The sequence below is a fragment of the Plectropomus leopardus genome, chromosome 7 (assembly GCF_026936395.1).
Source record: "Plectropomus leopardus strain MGB_pleo_1.0 chromosome 7, ASM2693639v1, whole genome shotgun sequence".
Lineage (NCBI taxonomy): Eukaryota > Metazoa > Chordata > Actinopteri > Perciformes > Serranidae > Plectropomus > Plectropomus leopardus.
In genome coordinates this window covers 24,574,093-24,601,291 of record NC_142182.1, presented here as the reverse complement: position 1 = coordinate 24,601,291, position 27,199 = coordinate 24,574,093, and the positions used below count along the sequence as shown (strand labels likewise).

At 40.4% G+C, this 27,199-nt stretch overlaps 1 protein-coding gene across 1 annotated transcript in view; it reads left to right on the top strand.

Moving 5' to 3' along the window:
* Positions 1 to 322: 322 nt before the first annotated feature.
* Positions 323 to 27,199, top strand: part of cspg4 (chondroitin sulfate proteoglycan 4) — a 96,461-nt gene continuing 69,584 nt past the window's right edge. Inside the window, exon 1 of the mRNA XM_088080293.1 lies at positions 323 to 463. Coding sequence (XP_087936419.1) covers positions 388 to 463 — 76 coding nt within the window. The 5' untranslated portion in view covers positions 323 to 387. The remainder of the gene's footprint in view (positions 464 to 27,199) is intronic.

The window sequence follows — 27,199 nt, the reverse complement described above, 5'->3', positions numbered from 1 at the left end:
ACACTGATGATTCTCATTTTCAGATGATTATACACTAAAGAAAACATATATGTTATATTATGTTCCATATGTGCCAATATATCCCCCTAAATCCAACATGCTGGACCTGTAATCGTTCTTGCACTCGTGAATGTGCAAGTACAGGGGCAGGAGGGAGAGGCAGGACATGGTTTTTCAATCTCAGAGGATGGATGTGTGTGTATAAGTGTGCTGAAAGAGGTGGGGGCTTTGAAAGAGGGCGTCCCTCTCATGGTCCCTCCCCAGCCCTGCCCCTCCACATAGAGGAGTATCCTGTAGCAGGTCCCAAAACTGGAAACTCATTCAGTCCCTTCTGAATGGAGTGTCTTTAACATTAGAGTGGAGGACTTAACTTTCAGCGTGAAAAATATGAGAGCCATGCATTCGGTCCTTGTCGGTGCCTTCCTGACCCTGCTGCTCTGCCTCCCCAGCCCTGGTCATGGAGGTAAGTGCCACTGCAAATCACTCTGTTAATGCCCTGTTCCCCTCTTTCTCCTTTCTGTGAGAGATGCTTAGGAGGAGATCAGATCACTGCCCCCTTCTCAGGCTTCCCTAATGCATAAATAAAAGCATGACAAGCTGATGAGTTAATGCCTCAAACTTAAACTAGAGAAACTTATACTTAAAACTTATATTTCACTGTGGAAAAAAGTTTGACTAAACTCTACAGGTCTCCTTCTTTATTTTATCCCCTTTACTTTTTTGTTGTCCACTTTCACAATCTTAATGCCATTCATTGCTCAGCAGTGTAAGTCTCCTTTTCTTGGATGGAGCTCAATACATGAGGGGAAAAAATGTGCCAAGGGTCTGACCCTGGTCCAAGGTCTTAGACAACATCTGTCGGTTTCACATCTAAAGCTTTTTTTTTCTTTGCCTTTCAGCCTGTGCCCGGCTTAGTGTGTGAGAGCATTTACCTTGAGAATGTTTGCATTGAAAGCGTGCTGCCAAAAGGCAGGAGGTAGTGAAGTTGGAGCCCTCTGTGGATAGGAGGTGAGCTGAGGTCCCTCTGCCGGCAGCAATGAATGGCTCTTTGAGAGGGAAGTGCGCAGTGGCAGGCAGAGCTGCTCCTTATCCACCCAGAGAGGAGAGATGAAAGTGTGGGAGATGGAGGGGGCTAGTGAAGGAGTGAGAGAGGCAGTGTGCGTGTTGGGGAGGGGGATGCTAAAAGGCCAAGGCCCATACAATGGCCCTATAGTTCATGGGCAAGGTCTACAGATGCACCTTTCTCAGTGACATGATGCAGCAGCTCTTCTTCTTCTTCCTCCTGAGCGTGAGTACAGTTAGTGTGAGATGTACAGTGTTTGGGTGAGGCAAATCCGGTATGTGGATGGGAAGTTGAAACAGTGTCTCCAAACAGCTTAACCAGCTCACCTCAGCGCAAAACTGTACATATGGTGAGTTGGCAGGATCAGCCTTGGACTTAGAGCAGCTGTTGAGCCCGTTGTCTTCCGCCGGCTGTCAGATCTTCAAACTCTCGCTGCAAATTCCACTCCAATTAAGTCCGGGCAAACCTCTCCATGAGTGTCTCATTGGCAGCTAGAGTGAAAAAGTGTCTCTTGATCTGAATGGGGGAGGATCGCTTTTGTTTCATTGGCACAGAATCAAAGCTCAGCTGGAGAGCTGGATTCAGATTTTCTGTACTGTGATCTGTTCACCACGAGCATAAAAAGACTCATTTGCCCTTCTGTTTGCTCATTTATAGATAAACCCCACCGACTGGCTGATAGTGACACCTCAGCTAAAGAATTAGCAGTGCACTAGCAAACAATGAGTTCTGTCTGAGTGTAGTCACACTGTGCTCAGGAGTCACAGTACAATTTTTTGAATATCAGCTTGTGCATAGGGTCTTAAAGATGTATTAGCTGAAAGATGTTTTTTCATAAAACTAGTCTGTCTCTGCAGAAGAAAGACACAAAGACTTTTGAAATTGGTGCTATATGACCAGAGAAAATAGTGAAAGAGGGCTATGGTTTTCACTTTTGCTCAAAAGGGTAGAAAATCTACAACTACCAGAATGCACTGGGCCACACCAGACCAATGAAAGCTGCTGCTGGTGGGTGATATAATGTGAGCTGTGCTGTTTTGACTCAGGAAACAACATGGCAGTCAGCTGGGAGCGAATAATCTTGAATTATGTTGTACATGCTTACCTTTAACAAATTATTGTATCACAGCTAAGCAGTGCATTAAAATATGTTTCTAAAGAGCAGTAAAATTATTTTGGTTTTTTATTTTGATCAGCTCTGCCTAGTTTTATAGTTTGATCTCATCTCAGTCTTTCCATTCTCCGTTTTAACAAAACAGGAAACCTAATATACTAACAAGCTAACATATGTTTCTGTAGGCATTTTAGATATGAAATAGAAAATAAAATATTAGAATCTTAGTTTGCATGTGATCATCATTGCTCCATTTTACGATACAGTAAACAGTATGGCGCCTGCATCCTGTTCGCAGAGTCTCCAATTTCAGCCGAACAGTGAACTAAAATATGTTTCTGAGGACATTTTAGGTGAGAAATATGCAACACAGTTAGATCAGAGTTCGAGAGAGAGAAGTGGCTCTTTTGATATGCTTCTATACTATTCGGAAAATGTGAAAGTACGATCTGCAGTTCGAGCAAAGCCCTAGAGCCAGCAAAAAATCCACTGGATGGCATGGGAATTGATCTTCGAAATAAACAGGTAGATCTGGGCACAGGTAAGATGGTAAGCTGATCAGCAAAGTATCCCTTCATACCGGATATCCATACAGTAGTTAGCATTATACTTAGTTTTAACTGGTTAGATGGTGCAATAATTTTCTACATAACCAAATGGTCCCCTAATAAAAATGATGGCAGAATAAAACAGGAAAACTGTACGAGGGAACAATCTCTCCTCATCTAATTATCTGTTGGCACAATCCTCGCTGCCTCAGTGAGAACAGTATTACCCACTGACCCTTGAGAACTAATTGCTAATGTTGACCAGATGTACCGAGTCACTGATTAGATTTTGGCCCCCCTTCGCTCCACAAAATGCCTGCCACAAGCTGTCAGGGGACTCTTCCACCAACCATGTAGTGGGCTAACAGAGAGTTTCATTTCTTCCCTGTGTTTACATCTTCAAATGTCACAGGCTAAGCGCCCACATGATGTTCTTCAAGTCATTGGCACCTTTCTTTACCGAAGCACTGTGCAATCTTTCTCCAAGTGTTAAAGTGGTCTACCTGCACCCACTCTTATTTTATTTATTTATATCATTTGGAAAGTCTTGCTCAGAAGTAGTTTGAGTCATATCATGAACACAGCGAGCCTTCTCTTGTCATAACATTTTCCATGAGTTTTCTTCAGTGATGCAACCTACCAATTTCCCATAGTTTTGCGCGGTCGTGTTTCTTCCACCAACATAACAGCCTCGAGAACAATTATGATGCAGTGTGAGCAATGCAGGAGCTCATCTAATCAATTCTATAATTTCCTCTGCATGTGGAATACATGGCGAAAATGTGAGAACACTTAGAAGTGAGATTAAGCGTTTCACGTGCTTGAGGACCTGCCTGTACCAGTAGTCTGACTCACCAGATGTAGACTGTGGCTATAAGCTTGCCATTGGCCAGCTATATAGGCCAACATTCTCCCCTCCTCTACTATCTACTGATACCATTTTCAAAATCATCGCCGCTAGGATAAATGACAACTTTTGAGCTAACAACCTTCATACTGAAAAATGGCGAGCTTCGACGACGATTTGGATCGTGAAATAAGGCATGCCTTGTTTGTTCTTTTGGTGAATTGCTGTAAAGATCTATAATGATCTATGATGTTTAATGTAGCAGGATTGAGGGTCACCTTTAATCTTCATTTCATCATGAACCACGTTTAAGAAAAGTTACAATAAATCTACCTTGAATGACCTTGAAGTACCTTGAATAAAACAATGTGTGAACACACCTTGGAAAAGCCCAGACACTGTCTCGCAGGACTCTTATGCTCGATCTTGATTCATTTTCTGGCACAGCCTGTTGGAGTTGATTTGCCAGTTTGCACTGGACAGTCTGTATGATGTTAGACCAAATTTTGGTTGGAATGAAGGGTTCAGGTAACTATATTTTGAACGTTTAATGAAAGTAGAATTTCATGTTGTGTTGATGTGAACGTTAAGACCTTTTGCAGATGTTGGGTTTTGTTCTTCATACCTAGATGTCAGAATCCAAATTCAACCAAGTACCAATGTGTAGCGACACTGGTGGCAAACTAGGTTGCTACATCTTTTTTTCCTGTAAGCGGCAGGCACCAGTGACATTGACTTCACCAGTGTACCGATCCATTCCAGTTCACACAAGCTTCTGTGATATCGTCATAATAATGTTTGTGCAAGAGCCAAAAACAGCCAGTAAACTGTCTGTGGTTTTATTGGGTTAATTGAGCTCCTCCAGAGTTTAAGTATAGTCAGACTTCACCTCTAGAACACTGATTATCAAAATATGTTTGTCTTTTTTTATTAGTAAAAGTTGACAGTTAACATATGTCTGTTACTGCTTTTTGTAGAGCTTTCTTTTGCAGAGAAGTAGCCATTTTAATGACTTTTTAATGATCAGCAAATGTTTACCCAAAACAAGTTCCTTTGACACTATTTTGCAAGGTCACCAACACTGCATTCTTCACAACTGTGATTGTTTTAAAGAAATACAAATATGACAGCAGAATAATAATGTGAGCTTCCAGACCTTTCTCTAGCTGACATGGTGCTGTGGTGATAGGTCTGGCTCCCTGAGCCTAACCTTCTGGTGATGGTCATGGCCCTAAATTCAATAACACCATCTTCCACCTACTCAATACTGAACACCTGCCAACCCATTTGAATTCTCTGTATCAATGAATAACATTTCACCATAGTATTTAAAAGGGACACATCTTTTCTTTGGACATTGAAAGTAGATGAGCTGCAGGGCTCTGTATTTAGCAGCCATGAGAAAGCACTTTTTTTCTTTCAAATCGAGGGATGCTCTCTTTATCGTGCCTCTATCTGATATTGGACATGACATATTCCTGATCTGAGTCTTTAAAAGCCTGCAGCTCTGTATCTCGTCAGTCAGCCATTACGCTGCCCTTTAACCACCACTTTACTAAGGTTTGGAAAAAAATGGCAGGGTAGTTATTTCCAAACCATAAATTGCTCTGCAGTGTACATGTTGTTTGGTTGGCCTGGTAATAGAGGTTATTTTATCCCTGTTTTGCTGTCTGTTGATAGGCACACAAAGTTTGAGGTTGTTATGTTAATCTGTCTGGAAGTTGTGTGCTCCTAAGGAAGCAACATCCACCACCACTCCCCTCTGTTGGCCAAACAGTGTGAAAAGTTAATGACTTCTTTCTTGCCCCATTACCAACCTTTCTGCAAAGTCTCCTGTTTGTTCTTTTGTTTGTCTGGGGGTTTTTTTCTCTGGAAATCCATTTATAAAATATTGATGTCTGCAAAAATACAAATGTGACCTGACAGATGAAGAGACAGACGAAATGGGAAGTAAACAAAACTCCTGTCCAACTCTGTTGGCAGAACTGATGATGTATGATGTGAAAATCGACTCGATAACGCTGTAAGAGCATCGATTGAATTACCACATACCTAACTGTGAGTGCTTGTCTTGTAAGCAGTGGTGCCCTCATGGGTTGGCCAGGGGTCCGTAGCCACCCTCATACAGCTGTCGGCCTTCTTACTGGCCAGCCCTGGTGAAAATTGCAGACCAACATTACTGCATAAAAACATAAAAAACTCATGACAATGAAGGAAATGAAACTGTTGCGCCGCCTTACATCACCTGTGTCTGGGCCAAAATAATGCACTTGAACACACCAAAAAGACCACAACCAGTGGCCAACAAACATGAATGGTCAGGCCCTGCCTGATAGGAAGTGACTCTCCATACTAGCAGTTGGTTAGTCTGTATTATTATTCAAAACCTGAAATCGGAAGACTAACAGGAAGGATCCAAGATGCACATTAACAACACAAACTTGCTTTCCTCACTTTCCAAATTGACGTTGTTTTCAATTAGCCTATATAGTTCAAAAGCATTATCAAATTCTTGAAATTCAGATATGGATTTTGGTTTTGGTGTGCCTCCCAAGATTTCCAGTGTCCCCATCTGGCCACCCATATGAAAAATATCTGGGCACGCTGCTGATAATAAGACAACAACATCTACTACAAACAATGTGTAATGGTTTATGCACATTTGTGAGTGTTTTAGAGATGTCTTGCTGCTGAATGTGTTTGCATGTTCAATTGCAAAGCTTAACGAGGGGATTTGCATCCCAAGACTGCATATGAGCCTGCTATCTCCCCTAGAGTATAATGTCACTATGGTAACAAGAAAAAAATAAATATAAAAATTTGCCTGGGCTTTGTGCACTGTCTGTATACAAGGCCTCCATGTGTTCCTTGAGAGTTGGCAGGCAGAATGGTGTGACTACAAGTGTCTGCACGGAAGATTAATAAGTCCAATATTTGCATTGGGAAATTGATGAGATTAGTGTTCTGCTGGTTGTGCTGGTCCCACAGACAGACTTTGTGACCCTCACCTCACCTCATAGTTTAAACACAAGGCAATGTTAGGACAGAATAAAAATGGGGCATTTGGAGAAAATCCAAACAAGAAAATCAGAATGTTTATAAGTGCAGAGCAGAATGCGCAGTCCTGTTTCTGCTTTTTGTCTACAGAAAAAACATGTGACAGAAGGTCCCAAAAAATAAGTTGTCACTTCAACTTTTTGGAAAATGTCTTATGAAGAAGTTTTACAAGCTACTATAAATCACCTTAGTTCCCCGCACACTTCCAGCACAATTTTTTACACAAAATATAAAATTTAATCTGTAACAAAATACAGGAGTACACATTCATGATTGAAAAAGAGCAGGAAGAAGAAAATTCTTGGTACATTTCTTTACTGCATAAAACATGCAGAAATGTAATATACTAATGTGATCTCACAGAATTACGTGAATTGAACATCATAAGGTAAGATAGCACCTTATATATACCGAGGTAAATTTCTGTAGCAGAAAAAGCAAATGTGTAGCAAATTCAAAGTGCAGTTTATATCAAATAGAAAAACCAGACAACAACAAAAATGGTGACAAGACTGTCCCCTGTGGGGCCCCTGTATTGCTCAACAGAGTATCAGGCATGCGGCCCTGCAGTCTTAAATTCTGTGGCCTGTATGAACTCTGAACACCACATTAATGGTGGTGGCATGTATTGTGTTGAAATAACATGGCAGCAGTAGGATGGGGTAATGTGATTTCTGTCAAGATATCTATGTTTGTGGTGAACAGGATGCAAATATGTTACTTAATATGAAGTAGCTATATAAAGGACGTAAGTATGTTGAGTTAAAAGAAGGAGACATTGACTTTTAGTTTCACACCAGACACAAACATTGTTCATCTGGATAAAAGTCTCGTGTTTACTGACTCATCCACCCACCCCCCTCACACGTGCACACGCTAACAGTGACTTACTCACTCTTTATTTTACTCATGGGGTGAAAACATTAACCACTGCCCATTGCTTGACATCATTGAACTACGAAATGAATGTGTCCACCACAACAAAGGATGCTAACTGACTTTGCAGCATTGTTTCAATGATGCTGGTACATAATTTCAACACAACACATTTCAACACAATATGCAACGTAATGCAGCCTTTTGAGGTCATTTTACGTATACGTATAAGTTATAACACATATGTTGCTTTAAAAAGAGAGAGAGAGAAAACTGGTTGCTCTGCTGTAGAACAAGTGTACTTCTCACAAAACTTAAGTGCAGCACATGAGTCATTCCTGTAGTCTGGAATACATCCTGCTCATTGACAAGCTTGTCCTTTTGGCAGCATGAAAATGAGACTCACAACTTCTCTGAGCATAGAAGACGATCAATATTGATAACACTTCTAATATAATATAACCTCCCTCACTTCTGCCTGCCTGATGTTTCATCCTGGCACTTTCAGAGAGAAAGTTTCAGTGAGTCATGGTTTATTAACTGTTTTTGGGGGGAGATTCTGGCCCGAGGCAAACATCATTGCAAGAATCTAAAGTTAGCTGTATGGGCAGCCTGCCTCACCCCACTCCTTTCCTCTCTATAACTTCATCTTGTTAGTACAAGTAGAATCTTCTATCTGACCTGCAGCAGCAGGATGGGCAGCTTGTCTGCCCAGTGATTACATTGCTCAGTCCCATAATGGAAATGAGAGAGGTCTGACTCCTGTAACAGCAATAACTCCTGTCAGGGTGTCCTTGAGCAAGACACTGGGCTATTGCTGCTCTTTTGAGCTGCTATAGTCAGATAAGCATGTCAGCTAAAAGCCAGAAATGAAAAATGTTAGAGGGTGGATAAGAAAAGCAAGAGCTGATGACCATGTATTTCACTGAACTGCAGCTAGTTTGAGGATAATTCCAGTTTATTACAACTTGGGTCTTATTTTCAGAGTTATTTCCAATATAATAACGTACTAACAAAAGTGACTGCTGAGATCTGGTGGCCAAGTGACTGGAAGAAAATGTTGGCATTATGTGTTACTGCAAACCGCGAAAATGTTACATTTGCACTTTTCATATGTGTCATGTCAGTGTTTCTAAAGTGATGTTATATATGAGCTGACTTTGTCATCAGTGGGTGGAGGGGACAATGGCGTGTCACCTTGTGAGACGGCTACCAAGTTGTTACAGACTACTGTCAAGACGAGCAAACAACAAAACCAGTTTTGTTTCTGCGAGTCATTGCTGTGTTAAAGCCCTGATCATGGGTGTTTTGTAACGACTCATCAGTGTATTTTCAATGAATTATTATGCCCCAGTCGAAGGTGTTTTGTAGCAACCCTCTGGTGGGAATAGTGCCATGAAAAGCTGTTTTTTTTTTCCTGTGACATTGTTGCTTTTCCTGCCAGAACTGAGACATCACTGTTTTTCCAGCAGGAATTGTGCCCTTAAAACTTGTTTTTTATAGCCAAAACTTAATCTTTAACTAACAATAACTAAATGGTTTTTGTGCCAAAATGTAATCACATCTCATCTGCAGCACAGTTGAAAGAAAAAATTTCAATGTATCACCTACATATTAACGTGCAAACATAATGTATCGATGGTTTGCAGAAACATTCAGTGCCAGTATTTTTCTAGTAATTGTGTTGGATCTGAAAACACAGGGATATCCAGAGAAATTGCGGGTCAATAAAGGGCCCATTAGGACATTTAACCCCAAAGGCCCCAGAGTGAGTTTATCCGGCCCTGCATGCGGGTTTCTTTAAAGCCAGTCTGATCATCTGACTCCTCATGTTTTTTTCCCTTTTTTAAGCCACCAGATCTCAACAGCAATTAAGTTCAAGAGTGCTGTCATATAATTACTGACAGGAAAAAAGACCAAAACTACAAAAATAAGACCCAAGTTGTAATAAATCAGAAGAATCCTTTAAAGCAGCAGGAACATGTAATGAAGCTATCAAGTGGTGCTTCACAGGGCGACAGATGTGCCAGATGCACAACCCTTCCAAAATAAGAGAGATTGTGTCTTTCCTTTGAATATATCCCTGGCATTGTTGTCGTACTTAAAGCGAAGGACTCAGTGACTTCAAAAGCACATATCATCACTCCGTTTATTCTCAATTGTGATGCAAGAACAGTGAAAAAAAGGACATGTCCCTCGCCTTGAGGACTCTATAGTCCCCTGGCAGATGATCTTTCCCACATTGCTCTCTTTGAGGTTGCTGGCTGTCAACGGCAGGCTGCTCGGATTATATTTTAGGGCCATGATCTGCTTAGAGCGGGCAGACAGCCCACACACAGACCTCATTTAGCCCTGGGTGTGTACACAAAAGACTTTCTGTACATAAACACAGGCCCAGATTCTCTCCCATAGGTGGAGGGTCAAAGGCCATCTCATGGAGTGCTACCGTGTTGTTTTAACCCTTTCCACGTCAATCAGATAAGTCGGTGGAGGGGTGTGTGTGCTGCAGTTTAGTGACGGATGGTCTACACCCAGATTCCAGGTCTGTAAGTGGCAATTTGGGATTTCAAATTGTTGTTAAATTGTGATTGCCTTGTGGCCATGCAATTTTAGCTAATTCTAAGGACACAGTCTTACCTACAGCAGCAGCAGCAGCAAAGGATTAGAGATGTATGGGCAAAGGAAGAAAACAGTCAACATTTATTCCAGAGGACAACTGTAGAAAAAGTGCCTTGGAGCCAGCTGGGCTTTCTCTTTTTGTGCGTGTGTGCGTGTGTTGGTGCACTGAGCAGGTTAATAAAGGTTTAACAGCTTTATTTTTCATTTAACCAGATTTTACAATGTGGACATGTTACATAAATATCTTTCCTCATCATAATGTTCACTAAGATACTTGATTAACTTAATAACAGTAATAATATCGCTAAGAGTCAACTGCCATGCAAGCAGCTCTGAGAGGCTATAAGCAACCCAGTCAACAGAATAAATGTTGGCATTTTACATTCCTTTAAGGCATGGATATGTCACACTTGTATGGAAGTGTAAAGCGGATATGTTGAAACTTTACGTTTTAACAATGCGGTGGTTAATGTGTGTTTAGGTTTGGGTGAGGAAACCACTTGGTTATGGTTAGGAAAATGTTATGTTTTGGTTATAAATACCCATCTAGAAACAAAAAGATGTCTCTGTAAAAAACAACCACTTTTGTTTTCACAGTTTCTGCTGGAAATGCAGTGACTGGTGGCTATAAAATGCCTATGTTTCCTTGTTATAAATCCCCTGGAAACATAGCAATGACTTGCTAAATGCAACCACTTTTTGCACCACTATCCTGGCTGGAAACGCAGCTATGTCTCAGCAAATAACAACCACCTTTTGTAGCACTATTCCAGCTGTAAACACAGCAACAGTTGCTATAAAACATCTATAACTATTGGCTAGAACATCACTTGAAACCCAGCAATGACTCGCTGAAAAGTAACATATTTTTGTAGCAGCCTCCTGGCTGGAAATGCAGAGATGTTTCAGTAAAAAAACAACGGCTTTTAACAGGAAACACAGCAATAAATCGCTTTGTTGGTCTTGAACGGTGGTCTGCAGCCCAGTCAGTGTTTTGCCTAGGCGACACGACAACCACCTTCCCCTCCACCTCCAGATGACAAAGTCAGCTCATAAACAACTTCACTTCAGAAACACTGATATGATTCTGAAATTTACAAATGTGATGTATCTTTGTTTTGCAGAAACGTGCAATGTCAGCATTTCTTACTGGTGACTGGGTTGACTTAAGCACATCAGTGCTTTTCAGCTAAAGGCTAACTTAACTCATTCTTACATGCTGACAGTGTCAATACTAACATGCACATATTTAGCAGGTACGGTGTTTATCATCTTAGCCATCTTAGTCCAGCATTTTGGCATGCAATCATTTTCTTATTAGTACAGCTGAGGCTGATGGGAATCTCATTAGTTTAACAGGTATTCTTTATAAATGTATTCCATAAGCAATGGACAAATTCTATTTTTGACCTAAAGTGATGAAGCCAGAGGAAAGTCAGAAGATCACCAAAGTCAACAGGACCCATCCTTTTGGCATTCATGAATAGTTGTTGAGATATTTTGGCAAGGACCAAAGCAGCGGACAGACTGTCACAGTAAAATACCACAGTGGACACAGAAAATTGCTTGAGACAGAGTCCTATTACATTTGTGTCCTTGGCCAGAAGCTTGACATACTCAGAAATCTGGAGAGTAGATTAGGTTTGGTTTGTGATGTTTTTCAGGATATTAGATCTTTGCAGCAGCAGGCAACAGGATATGGATAAAAATTAGATTAATGTCAATTGAACACAAACACAATTGAAAGTAAACACTTAAAAAAAATATAACAAGCCAACAACGCTGCAGAAAGACAAATACTACTTACCTAGATGCACCATATGCACATTAGGATACCTGTAGGACCACAGTGGGGCTGAAACCTGCTGCACAACATTTAAAATCAAAGTGTGTGTTGTGACCCTGAGAAAGACGGCTTATTTTCATCCCCCATTGCAGCAACTGAACTCTGCGTGTTTATTTTTGATAAGAGCTGTTGGGGAGTTTAGTGCCCAAAATGAAAACTCCAGAGAAAATTCTCATCATCACAGAACTGCCAAGTTTTCAATAAGCAGGAATTATGCATGACCAGATGTCTCGATACGAGTGGCCTCTATGGGTTTTCTCTCTCTCTCTTTCTCTCTTTCTTTTTTTTTTTTAGAGAGGGAGAGAATAGTCTGTTTTATCATTTTTGGTTGAATAGAAAGGACTCAGTCCTATTCTGACTGCCATTGTTTCTCTTATCCACTGAATATAAATTGAAAGAAAAAGGGAAAAACAAAATGTCGTCATACCCCAAAGGGCTCTTATGGAATTACTCAGTCAGTTTACCCCCCCAAGATCATCTCGCAAAATTTTCCTTTCCTGTTTAACATGGGTTGAAGTTATCAGCTGGTAATATCATCAGATTTTGTTATCTTTCATCATATGATATAAATTAATGCCTAAATCAGATTTAAGAACAATGCTCGCTTTGTTGAACAATCTGCATTGCATGTAACTCACATGCCCTGATCAGTGGAATCAACCCTATGTGGCCAGTGTGGTAACAAAAGGCTGCAAAGGCACTGGAAAAGCAGCATGAATCATGGGAAATGTTTCCAGTGTTGGGCTGACTCATCTGAGACGTGTTAGGAAAAGCCTGAGGTTTCCACTCCAACATCTGGAGTCGGCTTTGGTCAGTTAGCAGCAAGCCAGAGCTGGAGGCTTTAATCAAATTGTCCCTCCGCTTCTCTTACCTAATATAGACAAAACAACTGCGGTGAAAGAATGTGAGTGTGCCACAATTAGACAAGTTCTGAAGAATGCTCGGTGTTAGATCTGAAGTGGGTCTTGAAACAGGCGCTCAGAGACCAGTTTGTTATCAGATGTGTTTTATGTTTGTTCTCGAAGCAACTCTCAAACTCCTGGGAACTTCTTTTTTAGCAACGTCCGTATACAGTAAGACATGCAGTAAAGACTCAAATGCATTAAAGACGGAAAAAGAGCAAAACACGTTTATTATTAATGAGTTGTATGTTGCTTTTCACATGTTTCGTTCTACATAATCCCTCAGAAACCTAAGTCCAGCAGAGACAGTAGCTTGCACATGAATGTGACTCAGTATTTTAAATATAGAGAAACCCACTGAGAGCGCGGGGACTCCTTCCAGCCCGAAGGGTGAATGACTCATAAGCACAAGGCCGCTGTGGTTAATCATGAGACATCTAACTCCAAACTAATAGTTTTTTGTGTTTCAAATTAGTTATCCACTCTGAGATGTTATTAGCCTTTGCTCTAGACCAGGGGATTGAGCGTCAGCCTCGAGGGGCCATGATATGTTAATCTCCTGAGAGAAATAAAAGTGATTTTTTTTTGTCACACATAAAGTTTTGACACTTTGACAAAGTTTCTTAAAAATGTCTGATACCTGATGGAGAACTTCAGGAAGAATCTTTGTTCACGTTCAGATGATTATAAGCAGAGATGGACAGTATTTCATTAAATGTTTTTGAAATACATATTTAATCTCTGACTAGTTTGGAATTTGATGGACAAAAAAATGAGATGTCATTTGTAACCAAATACTTAAAAGGTACATTATGCAGTATTGTTGGTTAAATGTGCTTGCTGGTAAAATTCAAAGTAAAGGCCAAGGCCAACGCCTGATTCACTCTCATTTGGCATTTCGCCTCACTTTTTCTTTCTTTCTTTTTTTTTTAAAGCCTGGATCTCACCTGAGCACTGTGGTTACACATCCATAAAATTCCCAAATATAGAAAATAAGAAGAAAAAGAGAATATCCAAACAGAGGGTAGAGTGTCTGGGGATAAATACACTCCTACACACCGAGAGTGGGTCATAACTGATGATTGTGAGGGTGTACGTCTGTAATTATGAAGTCTAAATACTATTTTTTTAGGTAAATCCTGCATAATATATCTTTAAGAGCTTGTATTTTAGCATTTAAAATATTTAATTTGATGTGAATGCCATTACATGTCCTGTTGGGTCCATTGTGAACTATTGTATGTCATTTGTGTTCCCTTGGACTGCAGTGTGAGGTGTTGCAGCCTCTTCTCGTGTTGGGTGGTACACAGAGTGGTTCATGTTGGTATTTAGAGAAAGGGGAGAGACAACCTTCTCTTTCTTTTTTCTTTTTTTATTGTTTCACGTCCTTCTGTTACAGTACCCGTTTGTGTCTGTTGCACTTGTTTACTTGGTTGCTTGTAAAGTTTGAGATCTTAGAAATGTACTCCATTGCACTCAAATTTACTGCTCTGTTAGATTGTCATTTGAAAGAACTAGTACAATGTGTCGAGTTTTTTATTTTTTTTCGGGGCACAGGGATTATGTCTCCCTCAATATGTAGATTATATGTATATTTGATGCATTTGAAAAGCAAGTTTTTGTAATTTGCGACAGTATACTTTTTTGATTTATTTGTTTCCATCTCCGATTTTAAGCAACGTAAAAGTTACCATAGACAACACCCCTTTTTTAATCCAAACTAGTCTTTATCATAACCACAACATGGCAGCGGGAAGCTGCGGTTAGAAGCTCCACTTTTCACAGCATGTTGACATGAAGTCAGAGCAGCGCCAACTTCCACGCTGTCGAAAATCTTCATCAGCAACGCAGTGGGACGATGAAGTGCTCTGAGTAATTTGACACCAGACGGCCTCGTTACAGGCCGGGTTCAGACAGAATCAAGGGGGCTGGGGGAAGCTCCAGGCCTGGGACCGGACAGATGACAGTCTGGAATAGCTCGCACCAGATAAATATAGCTAGACGGGAGAACCAACAAAAGAGCATGTTGCTTCACATGGGATTGACGAAAGAGGAGAGGAGGAGGAAAGGGGATCCAGGGTGGGGCTTTTGTGTGTGTGTGTGTGTGTGTGTGTGAGTGTGTGTGGATGTATATTCTGTACGTGCTGTGGTTCACACAGATCCCAGTGTTAGGGAGCCTGAGCAAATGTCGTCATCCGGCTGGTTATGAAGGCTTAAAATAACCGAGGGAAATGATGTGTCCCATGAAGATTGGTTTGACCGACTGTGCAGCCGCCTGCAGTAGCATGAAGCTGAGAACAGCTGCACAGCGGAGCTGAAGCACACGTCATCGACCCTTCCAAGCCAGACAACTGAGCTTCTTGTGCAGCCATGTGTTGAATCTTTCACACAGTTGTGGCAAAACAGATGCTGAAACATTCTGCATCGTTTCACAGAGTATTGTGGGGTGAGCGCAGACTAAGAGAATGTGTTGTGGGCATCAGTTATATTATAATTACATTTTTCTTTCACGCATTAGAGTCTATTATCTTGTGTGTCAGATAGAAAATAATTCATGAATACTTTCAGGCATGTAGAATAGCTGTTGAGAACTGAAGGAAATCAAACATATTCCCTTGAGGCAATTATTCACAAGTAGAAAAAATGAATATTTCAGCCAATGTGCCAGAAGAAAGGGTCGTAGTTGTACTTTCCAACAAACCATGGATATGTCCATTTCTACGTTTCATACATATCATATCACTGTTTCGTAAGTGATGTAGTACATGAGCTGCCCTGATCATGGGGAGGTGGAGGGGATGGTTGATGCCATGTCACCTGGGTGGGATGGCCGCCAAGCTGTAGCCACTGTTTGCAACCAACAAACAACATAACTAGTTGTTTTTAGTGAGTCACTGCTGTGCTTACAGCCTCTTTTAGCCACCAAAAGTTGCTGTTTTTTTAGTGACTCATCACTGTGTTTCCACTCAGGATAGTGCCCCGAAAGTTGGTTCATTCTTACTGAGACATTGCTGCATTTCCAGTCGGGATTGTGCCACAAAAAGTGGGTATTTTAAGCACAAGCATGATCATTTCCTATAACCAAGTTGTTTTTGTGCCTAAACCTAACCACACATTAACCACAACATTGTTGAAATGCAGGGAAACCTAAAGTTCCAACATATACGCTATATGGTACAATAAAGATGTTACACATCTGGGGTTTGCAGAAATGTAGAATGCCAACATTTTTGCTGCTGACTGGGCTGCATGACAGCCATTTCTTCGAAAATAGTCTACACATTCTACCTAAACAGAAGCGCAACACTAATTATTCATCTAATCTTTGTATTGTGGCAAAGGCTTAACCTGCCCTACTCTGCTTCTGATTGGCTTTCCCTCGTTATTTCCCATATCCTAACCAAGCTCGCTCTTTATGCCTGAACCTAACCAATCCAACAAACAATGGCAACGAGTACAAGCCAGTCAGAGGCAGAATAGGCCGGGTTATGCCTTTACCAGTATGTAGGTAGGAAGGCCCAATGATGTCATTCTGCATTAAAATTAGCCATGTGCTTCTGTGAGGGAGAGTGTGTCGACTATTTTACGGAGTGACAGCCCCTCAGAGCACTCTACATTTGTTTTCGGGTTACTGAGCTGTCAGATAAATGGTCTTTGGTTTAATGGGACATTTTTTGGATTATTGGGGGTTATGTTCATGTAAGGCAGTTCTGTGAGATCATGTTGCAGTCTTTTCATCCAGCTCTCACCAACAACTTAAATGTTGTGTGTTTTTCTCACAATGTCTAACCATTGCCAAAGGAGAGCACACTCAGAACTCTGATAGAATCTATGTATTTTCGATTCTATCAGCATTTTGTGTCCTTCTGCCGTCTTTCAGATAGAAGCCAGTAACTGTCTTTCTGGCATACTTTTTTGGTACATGGATATATCATATTTAAATTTACTGGACATTTTTTTTGTGGACTTTTGTTTTTGCTTTTCTTTAAATAAGTTTTCAAAAAAGTGAATATATCGATGCTTTTAGGCATTCCTTGGCTTTAAATGCACTCTCTATGGACTGTTCATGTTGACTGTACTATGAACACAGTAAATCGAAACTCCAGTTGTACATTGTATAGACAGACAGTTACTGTTTTCTATTCGTAAAGAGACATGATGTGCTGAAATAATAATCCACAGAAATTCAGATCAAGACTGTCTCAAAGTTATATGGGTGCTGCTTTTTGTTCCTTCTGTAAATATATGAAGTAAATCATCTGTTAATCCCTCTCACCTCATTAAACCTGTTGCATCATCATCATCAAACCTCTCCCTGAATCTATGAGAAAGACTAGTTGAGTCTTGAGTCTTTTATTCCTTGATGGAAAAAACATAACAAAACATGTCAGTCTCATATTTCATGCCTCGAATCCACACACAAATTTGTATTTCCAGACATTATTCACATTTCATAAGATTTGGGGAGACCAGGCTCAAAAAATGATTATATGCTTGATTAAACAAACAGAGAACGTAAGCTATGGCGTGGATGGTGTGTGAGAAATGAGAAAATGATCCTGAATCTTTGAGCAACAACAGCAGCTGAAGTCAACAAGTAATCGGCCAAACCAAAAGAAATGCAGATGACAGGAGAGCCGAGCACGCTCCGACAACAGCTAGTATTTTTGTGGCCAACTATGCAATCTGATGTATCATATGATGCCAGACTGGGCCATGGGAATAGGCCCTGGGGAATGTAAAGATATGGAGTTGGGAAGCTGACCGCATGTGACCCGGGAGCATCCTGTCACTTTACAGCCAAAAATGCATTCCTAAGCTTTTTTTTTTGACGAATCCCTTTTGTATGAGTGACCACAGAGGAGACACTCTAAATGTTTTAAACATTGTTAAGTGTAGATTTAGTGAGCTTAATTGCAATGCTCTCATAGTAACTTTATATTGTTTTCTGGAGTGTCAAATACAATAGATTTTAACACCATAACAAGAAAACTTCCACTCCCTCTTTTAAAGCAAAGATACACATGGACCTGTTCAACTATTCAGAACTGACAGAAATATGGCCCAACCCAACCCCTAGAGGCTGTATTGCTAATTTGCAGTGTGAGAGCGCATTTTGCTACTTATAAGGGTACCAATAACCGTTGGATGGCAATTAGCTTAAGGCCAGCCTAAAGGGAAAAATTGAACTTGCTCTCTCTTCTGCCTGATTCTCTAATGCACATTCATTTATTAGAAAAAAATAAGCAACCTCCTGGTATTGCTTGGCCCTCTCTCCTTTAAATGCCTAAACTAATCTTATAAATGTGTGGAAAGGAAAAACGGTTAAGTTAGAAACAAAATTTGTTATGTTACGGGAAGGCAATTTAGTCAAAGATTATTTAGGAAGAATTCTGCTGTGTGGCATTTATTGTTTCGGCATTAAGTCCTAAATACTTAAAATGGTTTCGATGCCTAAGGTTTTGAACTAACACTTTTAGTCACTGGTTTTCATTGGTGAAGGTCCATATAATATAAAAGGTAAAATTATCAGCTACTGTTTGTACACGCAGTATTCAAACAACCCCCCCCCCCCTACACTGTCTGTACGTACACTGCAAAGCTAACTTTATAGGAACGTTGTTGTTGTTAAGGAAAATCCAATATTTTAGCAAGCTAATGCCACATTTCCACCAGATCTGGCAAAGACACTTGCTGATGTGCTGCCTAACTCAACTGGCTGCCTGATGGCCTTCTCACTGGTGACGTACCCTATCAGGAAATGCACCTGATTAGATGAACACGCTTCTTGTTGGGAGGTCCCTGGTTCTCTGCTCACTGCTTTGAACAGGAAACAAAATGGCACACTGCTCATAAACTTTCTGTTATCCCATCTAAACAAAATACACGAAAAAAAATTCTGGAAACTTTTGAAGCAAGAAATAGGGAAATTAAATCTGAATTGTGATCTGCTGATAAATACACAGCCACAATCTTCTAGTGGGTCATAAGTGATGACTGAGATGAATTACTTCTGTATGAGTCTATACATTGTTTTTTAAGAAAATTAGGCATAGTATATATAGGTCTTATATATATATATATATATATATATATATATATATATATATATATATATATATATATATATATATATATATATATATATATATATATATATATAGTATATAAGACCTGTGCTCTATCCACAGCAGTCAGTGAATCCAGGTGAAAGCTATGGTGCTTCATTGAGTCAGCTAATTAGCCTCAGTTCATTCTCAAATGGGAGAATCAAGTGAAGAGGCGGAGACACTTTAATCAGATTTAAGTTTTGACTCAGTCGAGACATGATGGATGCGGAAGCAAGTTAAAGGAGGGTTGGTCTCAAGCTTTACACACACAGGCGTCTGCTCTACTTTGGCAGACAGTGAAAGAGAGGTCAGGAGTTTAAAATAGAAATATCTGATCCCTGGAAAAGTGTGTTCCAAACTTTAAAATCGTAATATCCTCCTAAACTTTCTCTAAACAAAATGTATGTTTTTCACTTTGCAACCAGACATTATCAACACAGATAGCAGATCAGTCTGTTGAGGGGTGGTGGGTTCAGAGGAGTGATAGGACAGCAATAAGGCTTGATACAATCAATCACAGTAAGAGAAATATGAAAAGTTAAAAAAAAACAGCAATGTTTTCCTATCTCTGCACAAGTAAAGACGTGCCTTCTGTAATTTGTCATATTGTGTATCTTTGTGTCAGTCTTAACACTAACTCGCTCAGCAGCAGTAGTTCAGGAATCCTGGTGTCATCCAACATGCAGCTACTTGAGTGCACAAATATTTTCCTGGCAACCAACAGGGGAATAAACTGGGTTCACCATGTTGCCAAATGGTGTATTTCATTTCTAGACATAATTGAATATGTTTGTTAGAGGTAGAGAAGATATGTTATCTTAAAGGTTGTGTATGTTTTTATTTCTGCTCTCTCAATACATTCAAGTAATGAGCAAGGTTGTAATTATCCTGGTAAACATCTAAATTAATAATCAGCTTGGTGACAATATTGAAAATGCCATAATTAAGAATAGACATGAATAATAGATCATTGATTGGGTTTAATCATGGACATCCTTATTTGAAGCAATCTAAACACAAACACTTCAGGCTTCCACTTCTGCCCACAGCCTATTACAAATTACCGTATGTGCTTGTTGGCATCACTGTAACCTTCTCCTCTAATGGGAAACCTCTCTCATAACTGACTGATTTTTTTAAAAATTGCTGAGCAGTCAGCTCAATCCCACCATCTTTTCACAGTGTTTTAGCAGGAAAACTTGCCCCCAGATAGAACTGCAGGAGACACTGTGTTCAACATGACACCTATAGTGCAGTGCTGAAGGGTAAAATCCAGTGTACAGTCTCATAAAAACAAGTTTCTGGAAATTTGAAATAGTCCATTACTGCCAGGGAACGTTGAGACATTACCTGACATCTGTCTCATGGTGCAAACAGGCCAGCATTCCTGAGCCAACGTTATTGGACTGAGTGGATACAGTTTGGGAGCTGATGCAGGGAATTAGCTTTGCAGAGCTTTCAAGTGGAAATGAAATGTGAAACAGCTGCGTACAAGTATTAGTGAAATTCGGATTTTGGTCTTGCCGAAGAGTTTTGTCTTGTACACTCCACTCAAGCTGCTGTTTCTGATACCCAAAAGTCAAATAACAAAGATATTAAAGGATAGGCTCACATTTCTTACTGCGAAACATTACTGACATGTACTTTGACAGCTGTATTTGTCGCTGTGATTTTAATATTTTTAATGCTACTTTTTATAAGGGCAAAGGTTTTGTTTTGACAATTGGTGGTGGTGGTGGTGGTGGGGGGTGCTAAATTTTTATGCACCAATTTGTGCATTTTCTCTTGTAAACAATAATGTAATTCTGCTGTACATGAAGGCAGGTTTCAGGCTTGACTTACTGTAGGTGCAGCGTTTGCAATCTGTTGCTTTTGAGCACCATCATGCTAACATGCGCCAAATGTGTTTTCATGCTGATAATTTGTAAGTTTAATGTTTACCTTATTCATTTATGCTTACTTGTAGATTATCAACATTAGCATTAAACACAAAGTGAAGCTGAGGCTGAGCTGAGAAATGTAATTAGTTTTTGGTCACAAACCAAAGTATATGATTAATAAAAATTTTCACCTGATGACGTCGCCATGTGGAAAATAAAAGTTACTTTTATCGCCAAGTCTCACCTAAGCATGTGGTTTAAAGCCTGTGTGGCTGGTTATGTGAAGTGTTACTCTCAGATGTATGATTCATTCACATACAATAATGCCTCTACCTTGGCCAGACCAAACCTCCTCAGACCTCTTCTAAATGCAAGTCATAAGCTATCAATGGTGGTCTCCATGTGAACTCGCTGCTGGCTCCTGAATCGCTTCAGTGAGGTCATATGGAAACAAACTTAGTGGCCCCGCAGCAGACTGTCTATGTCGAGAAAGGGGGGAGTTGGATAGGTTTGGCTGTAACAGACTGTTGTATTGGATTTATGAATGAGGCTTTAACTGTGAGCAGGTGTGTTGTGTTACGGACATTATACATTTTCTTCTTGTGAGTTGTGAGTTATAAAAATATATTGATTTGGGGGGAAAAAAGGCTCCCATTGCATTGTTGAATGAAATAAAGATGTAAAACCACTGAAATTCAGGCACACCAAAGCCTCATATGGGCACATGGTATGATTTTAGTGAATCACTGCGAGGATGCAGCGAGTGGTGGTGAAGAGCTGGTCATTTCATTGCCAAATCCAACAGGAGCGGGCCTGCACCACCCGGCTCCACCCTGCCTCGCCCCTCTGTGTCAGCTCTCCACTGCCACCTTCTTACATGCCAGGAAAAATATGAATGCAATAACCTCTTTTTATACTTTTGAATATATAAGGCATACAATACAAAATTTTAATCAGATAACATAGACAGCTTTGATAAAGGTTTCTCTTCAAAGAGGCAGACTTCATAAGTATATCAAGGCCTACCTTTTCTTTCCTCTCTTGGCCTTTTCATTGCAGTTCACTCCAGCCAAGATTCTGTGGTTTGTGACCTCATCTCATGATATTCCACTAAACTATGTGAAATTATTTCTGCGTCTGTCCCAGGAGAGTTTGCATAGCTAACATTTGAAATACTCTTCTACACATTTGAAATGTTATCAGCCTTGCATACATGGTTAATAGAGGGTCTGTTACACCTGCTAGTAGGTTCAGAAGGCCGTTATCAGCCCATTAAATGGCTGTTTCTAGTTGTTATCATGAGCATTATGTTAGATTTAAGGTTTGTTAAGCTATGTTGCCAATACTACATGGTTAGGTTCAGAAAAACACATGGTTTGGATTAAATTTAAAGTGTGTTTGTTCAGAAAGGTAAGTTAAACCTTAATATTTAGAGCATGTGCAGTTGTCCATGTTAATAAAAACATGAACATAGCAGAGAACTTTTATCTTATTTTGATGAAATGTTAGAATGCAACTCATACAGGTAACGATGCCTTCAGGAGAGTAGGTGGTGGCACAATGCATCTCAAAAGCAGTTGTTGCAATCTGCCATAAAACAGAAAGAAACTTAACCAACCATGTATGATTAGAGCACAAATAACATTTCTATTAAATTTGATGGAAAAAAGGCATAGATAAATATTTTCACCAGAATGCAGTTGTGTTTGATGCTCAAACTTTCAAGGGAGAGGACCCACTCAAAATGTGTCCTTCCAAATGTTATTAAAAAAAAAAGCTACACCATTGTTGATAGATAACGTGAGGTAACGTGAGGTGACATGATGCAAGGAAATGTTAGTAGACGTGAAGTGAGGTGAGGTGGCGTGGCGTGGCGTGGCGTGGCGTGGCGTGGCGTGGCGTGGCGTGGCGTGGCGTGGCGTGGCGTGGCGTGATGTGACATGGCATAGGTTACATACAGTATGAGGCACAGACCCCAGTCTCTTGGGTGAAAGTCCTGTTTTTGTTTAACCCATCCATCTCCCTGACCTCCTACCAACATGGACTTTGTTACCTTTCATACAAACGTCACCTGACTTTTTTTTTACTGTCATCATAATTATTACAGCCACTATAGATCTTCACTTAACAATTAACACAGTCATTTAATAGGCTGATAATGGCCTACTGAACCTACCAGCAGGTAAAGCAGGCTCCTTCTTAGCCATATCTATGGGACTGATAACCACTGATATTGCCCATTCAATAAAATGCTAACATATGAAGCAAATTCAGAGTACTGAGTTCCCAGCATACAATATATACATGTTAGATTTTTTCTGGAAAGATCACATACTTCACATACACATACACACATACTTCAAAGTTTCCTTCATTTCCACAATAATATACACAGTAGATAACACCAAAAACATTGGTCGCCTCATTTGACTTTATAAGTGCATAGCATGAACTACAGTATCCTGTGTAAGCAAGACACTCCACAACAAATACACTATTGTATCTCTCTTCAGTGTTACTCATATCCAAACTGTTGGCTCTGAAGCCACACAGCTAAGTATGTTTGTGAAAATGCATCATTCACGCATTCCATACTTTGTAGTGCAGCGCTCTGTGTGCGTTTATTACCATGAGCCCTATTCTCGGTGAATCGAACGCATCTGTAGAACATCTGAATGCCAGCTGGATGGCATTGGATGCCTTTGGCAGGATTATCGAGAATCAGTGCCTTTTCGGAGCAGCATTCATTAGTAGTCAGAAATATATGGGCTGCTTCATTTGGCCTGTGGAATTCAATTCCTCAATCTCATTTAAATTCTGATAAACAAGTGTGAATATATTCATAACTAAAGGCCAGAACTCATTTACATCGGATTCACAGGACCAGTGTTATGAATTTTGAGAAGCACCCATATATGCTGAGTTACATACATGTTTCAAAACCCATTATAATATAAATAGACGGACATATTAAACAGAGGCAGTTAGTGGCTTGGTTTTGATCTCACAAGCATGTGAAAAAGAAATATGAGACCTTTGAGTGAGCTTATAATAATATTCTTCTTTTTAAATTGGTGTTGTTATTGTGGGATTTAGACGGTCTGTGCTCTCCAGGTTTCCTCAGTATTTTGTGTTGGAAGAATGTCTTCTTGTATGTTCTGACAGCTCTGAGAACATTGCATGTTGTCAAGTGCTCAGAGCATCAAAGGTGTGAAGTAACACGTGTGTGATTTTGTTCTAATGGATAAAATTCTTCAAATGTGTTTTCTGTAGTCGCATGGCAACGATCAAGAGCATAACTGTCCACTAGCAGTTGTTCAGCTCTGCAGCTGAAAGAGAGGTGCTCAGTGTACTCGGGTTTGTTCCCCGTGGACAAACAGTACAGCCGGTTTCTCCATTGAGCTGTCTGTCAAAAACCATCCACACTTGGAGTTTGCCTTAGTTTAACTGCAGCTTCTCATTTAACATGACTGTTACAGTTAACACTGCCACATCAGACTGAGACAGCTAAAAATAAAACACATTATTAAGGTCTTATGAAGCTGCTGTCGCACAGAAAGTGACGCTATTGGAAACAAGACCAACGCCCTGACACTACGCCAAGGCCTTCTGGTGAAACAGCGGATCAGAAGCCTCCAGAAGGAGCTCTTTTGCCCAAAATACATCTTTTGCTGCTCACCAGAAAATCCCCTCCTCCCACTGGGTACACTGCGTACTTTCTCTTTGAGTCTTTCTTTCCATTTGTACTTTCCTTTGCTGCACTTAGTCAAGTGTCAGTTGGAGCAGACTTTTGAGGACACAAAGACTCCTTTTACAGTAGCGATCTGAAAAATAACCCTCGGTGCCATTTGTTTAGTTTGCTTTTTTTTGCGGGGGGAGGCGGTTTTCTCCACAGCTTGGGTTGGATGGCCCCTCCCATTTGCAACAGTCGCCCTGCAGCTTATAAATGTTTAAAAAAAGAGCCTTCCTCTCTTCGATCCAAAACCACCTCAAAGCTTGGCAGAGTCAAAGGACGAATGCAGTAAAACGTAGCGAACACATTCCATGTCATCAGCTACGCAAAACAGTGTGCTTGTGCTTGCAAAGCTGCTGTGTGTTTGTGAACAAATTCCATGTGTGCAATTCGGTTTTCCAGAAGTTCACACACACTTTGTGTTTGCTCACCACCCCCCGTGCGTACGATATGTTTGTTTAGCGTGTGGCAGAACCATTAATGTCGCTACATTATCCATATGGCAGGTGTAGACGGCGATGAGCACTGCAGAGATAGGGAATTTTGTAATGCTTAGCAACACCCGGCTTTACATTCATGTCATTAGGCATTCACACTAGGGAGCCACAAGTGTTAACTGTGGCTTACGTGTCTTGCTCAAAGGCACCTCATTGGACCTCTTTAGTGGGAGGAAATGGCATTACTCAACCCCCAGCTCATTTGGGGATTTAAACTGACATCCCTGCAGCTATAACCCACCCCCCGATCACCTTCATGCCACCAGCACATTCATATGTTTTTGCTCGATCACGATGTCCTTTATCTGCATCGAAGGCTGTGTTTTTTTGAGTGGATCGAGTCAAGCGTGTCTGTGGCTCATTGGGAGGACTGTGAGAGCAGGAAGTGGGAATTCTTGTGTGTTTACACTTATAAATTTTCACGTGTGTGGCCATCTGAAGCATGAAGTCAGATGGATGAGTCATACAATTTAAGCTTATCACTTTTGCTGCTGCCAATACAGTCAGATCCATCGCTTATTTTTGTCTGTATATATGTACTTTGTTGTTCTTTGGGAAAATTTTTAGCAAACCTGTTTGGAAGGTTTGGAAATAATTGTAGATTTCTCCCAATCATGATTATGTATTTAGTTCAAGAAGGCACAAAAACCACTATAACAATATATCAGTTAATGTTTAGACACTGTTACTGTGCAGTTTACATTAGCAGGTAGAAAACAGCACACTCACTTCCTGCAGCATTAAAAAATAAAGTAATATAAAGAACTTATCTGTGCCGGATGCAGCACCACACCCTTCATATGACTCAAATTCAAGAAACAAAACATCTTGCAGCTTTTTTTACAAAAACCTGCTGACCAAACTGCCTGCAGTACCCAGTCTCATTTGTCTGAGAGAGACAGCCACATACACAGCCGCCAACTATTCATAATGATGGCTTGTTAACCGTTAATTACGCTGCCATCGCTGAGCACTTGCAAATTATTCAATTAACTGGGATGTAAACTATCTCTGCAGGTGGGCTGCCAATATTCTAAAAAGTGTGGCTCTTTATTTTTAGCATTTAAAAGAGAGCACAAAGCAGCAGCAAACTGCCTGTAACTTCTCTTAAAACTGGAGGTGTTGTTGTTGTTGTTGGAAATAATTGTAATGTTTAAGTGAAGCTAGGTTTTCTCAGACTGAGGCTGGTGACCTGGCTTTTCCAATCTTTTCCTTTGTCTTGTCATCATGGGGCGGAGAAAGATATTGTAAACATTCGAGCCTCAGTCCAAACCTAGGAAGGTCCAGGACCATGCTCCCCAGTGAGATTTTTTTCACCCATTTACGGCAGCTATTTGCACCACTTTTCAAGCCATTTCTTATAATAAAATGCAGACAAATGTATACATTATTTGGAAAAAACACAATAGTTCCCAAATGGGAAAATCATAGAGCAGGGGCCAGGCCAAAAGACTCAAGGAATTTTGTGCTTCTTTAGCCCCAATTCACCCCTCCCAACTAACGGTGTTAGGAAATCTGGCGTGGGCACTTGGGCGATACTAATGTTTGGCCCAGATTATCTGTTAATGTAAGGGGTTTGCAGATCAAGTCTTAAGTCTCCTGAACTCCTTGCAGGGCCACACCGATAATTTCACGTTAAAATCTGGATGATAATGGTTATGATTACCGAGTAGATGATGGTGCTGCACTTTAATGATAAATATTTTAGCGTTTGAGGCTAACATTAGTGAGCATAGAGCTGACAGATATTACAACTAACAGTTAAAATCTCACCTCCTGTTCTCGCTGAACAAGAGGCAAACCACGCTGACTGCATCTCCAAAAACATTTTCTCATCCATACTTGTTAAGCCTATTGCTTTTGTTTTTCTTGCAGCAAAGCATTGTAAACATTGAAGCAAGTCGTTGCAACACGTCAGTCTCCAATATGTTTAACATCATTCCCCCACCGGATCACGTAAGGTGGTGACACCCTGTGACACCATTATCTTAATAATATCTTAATAATATCCTCTACTGTGTGATTTTATTTTTTACTCCGCCTCTGGTCATCAGCATATATGTATCTTTGGATGTTGTTTGCCAAAAACAGAAGTGTGCACAAGCTG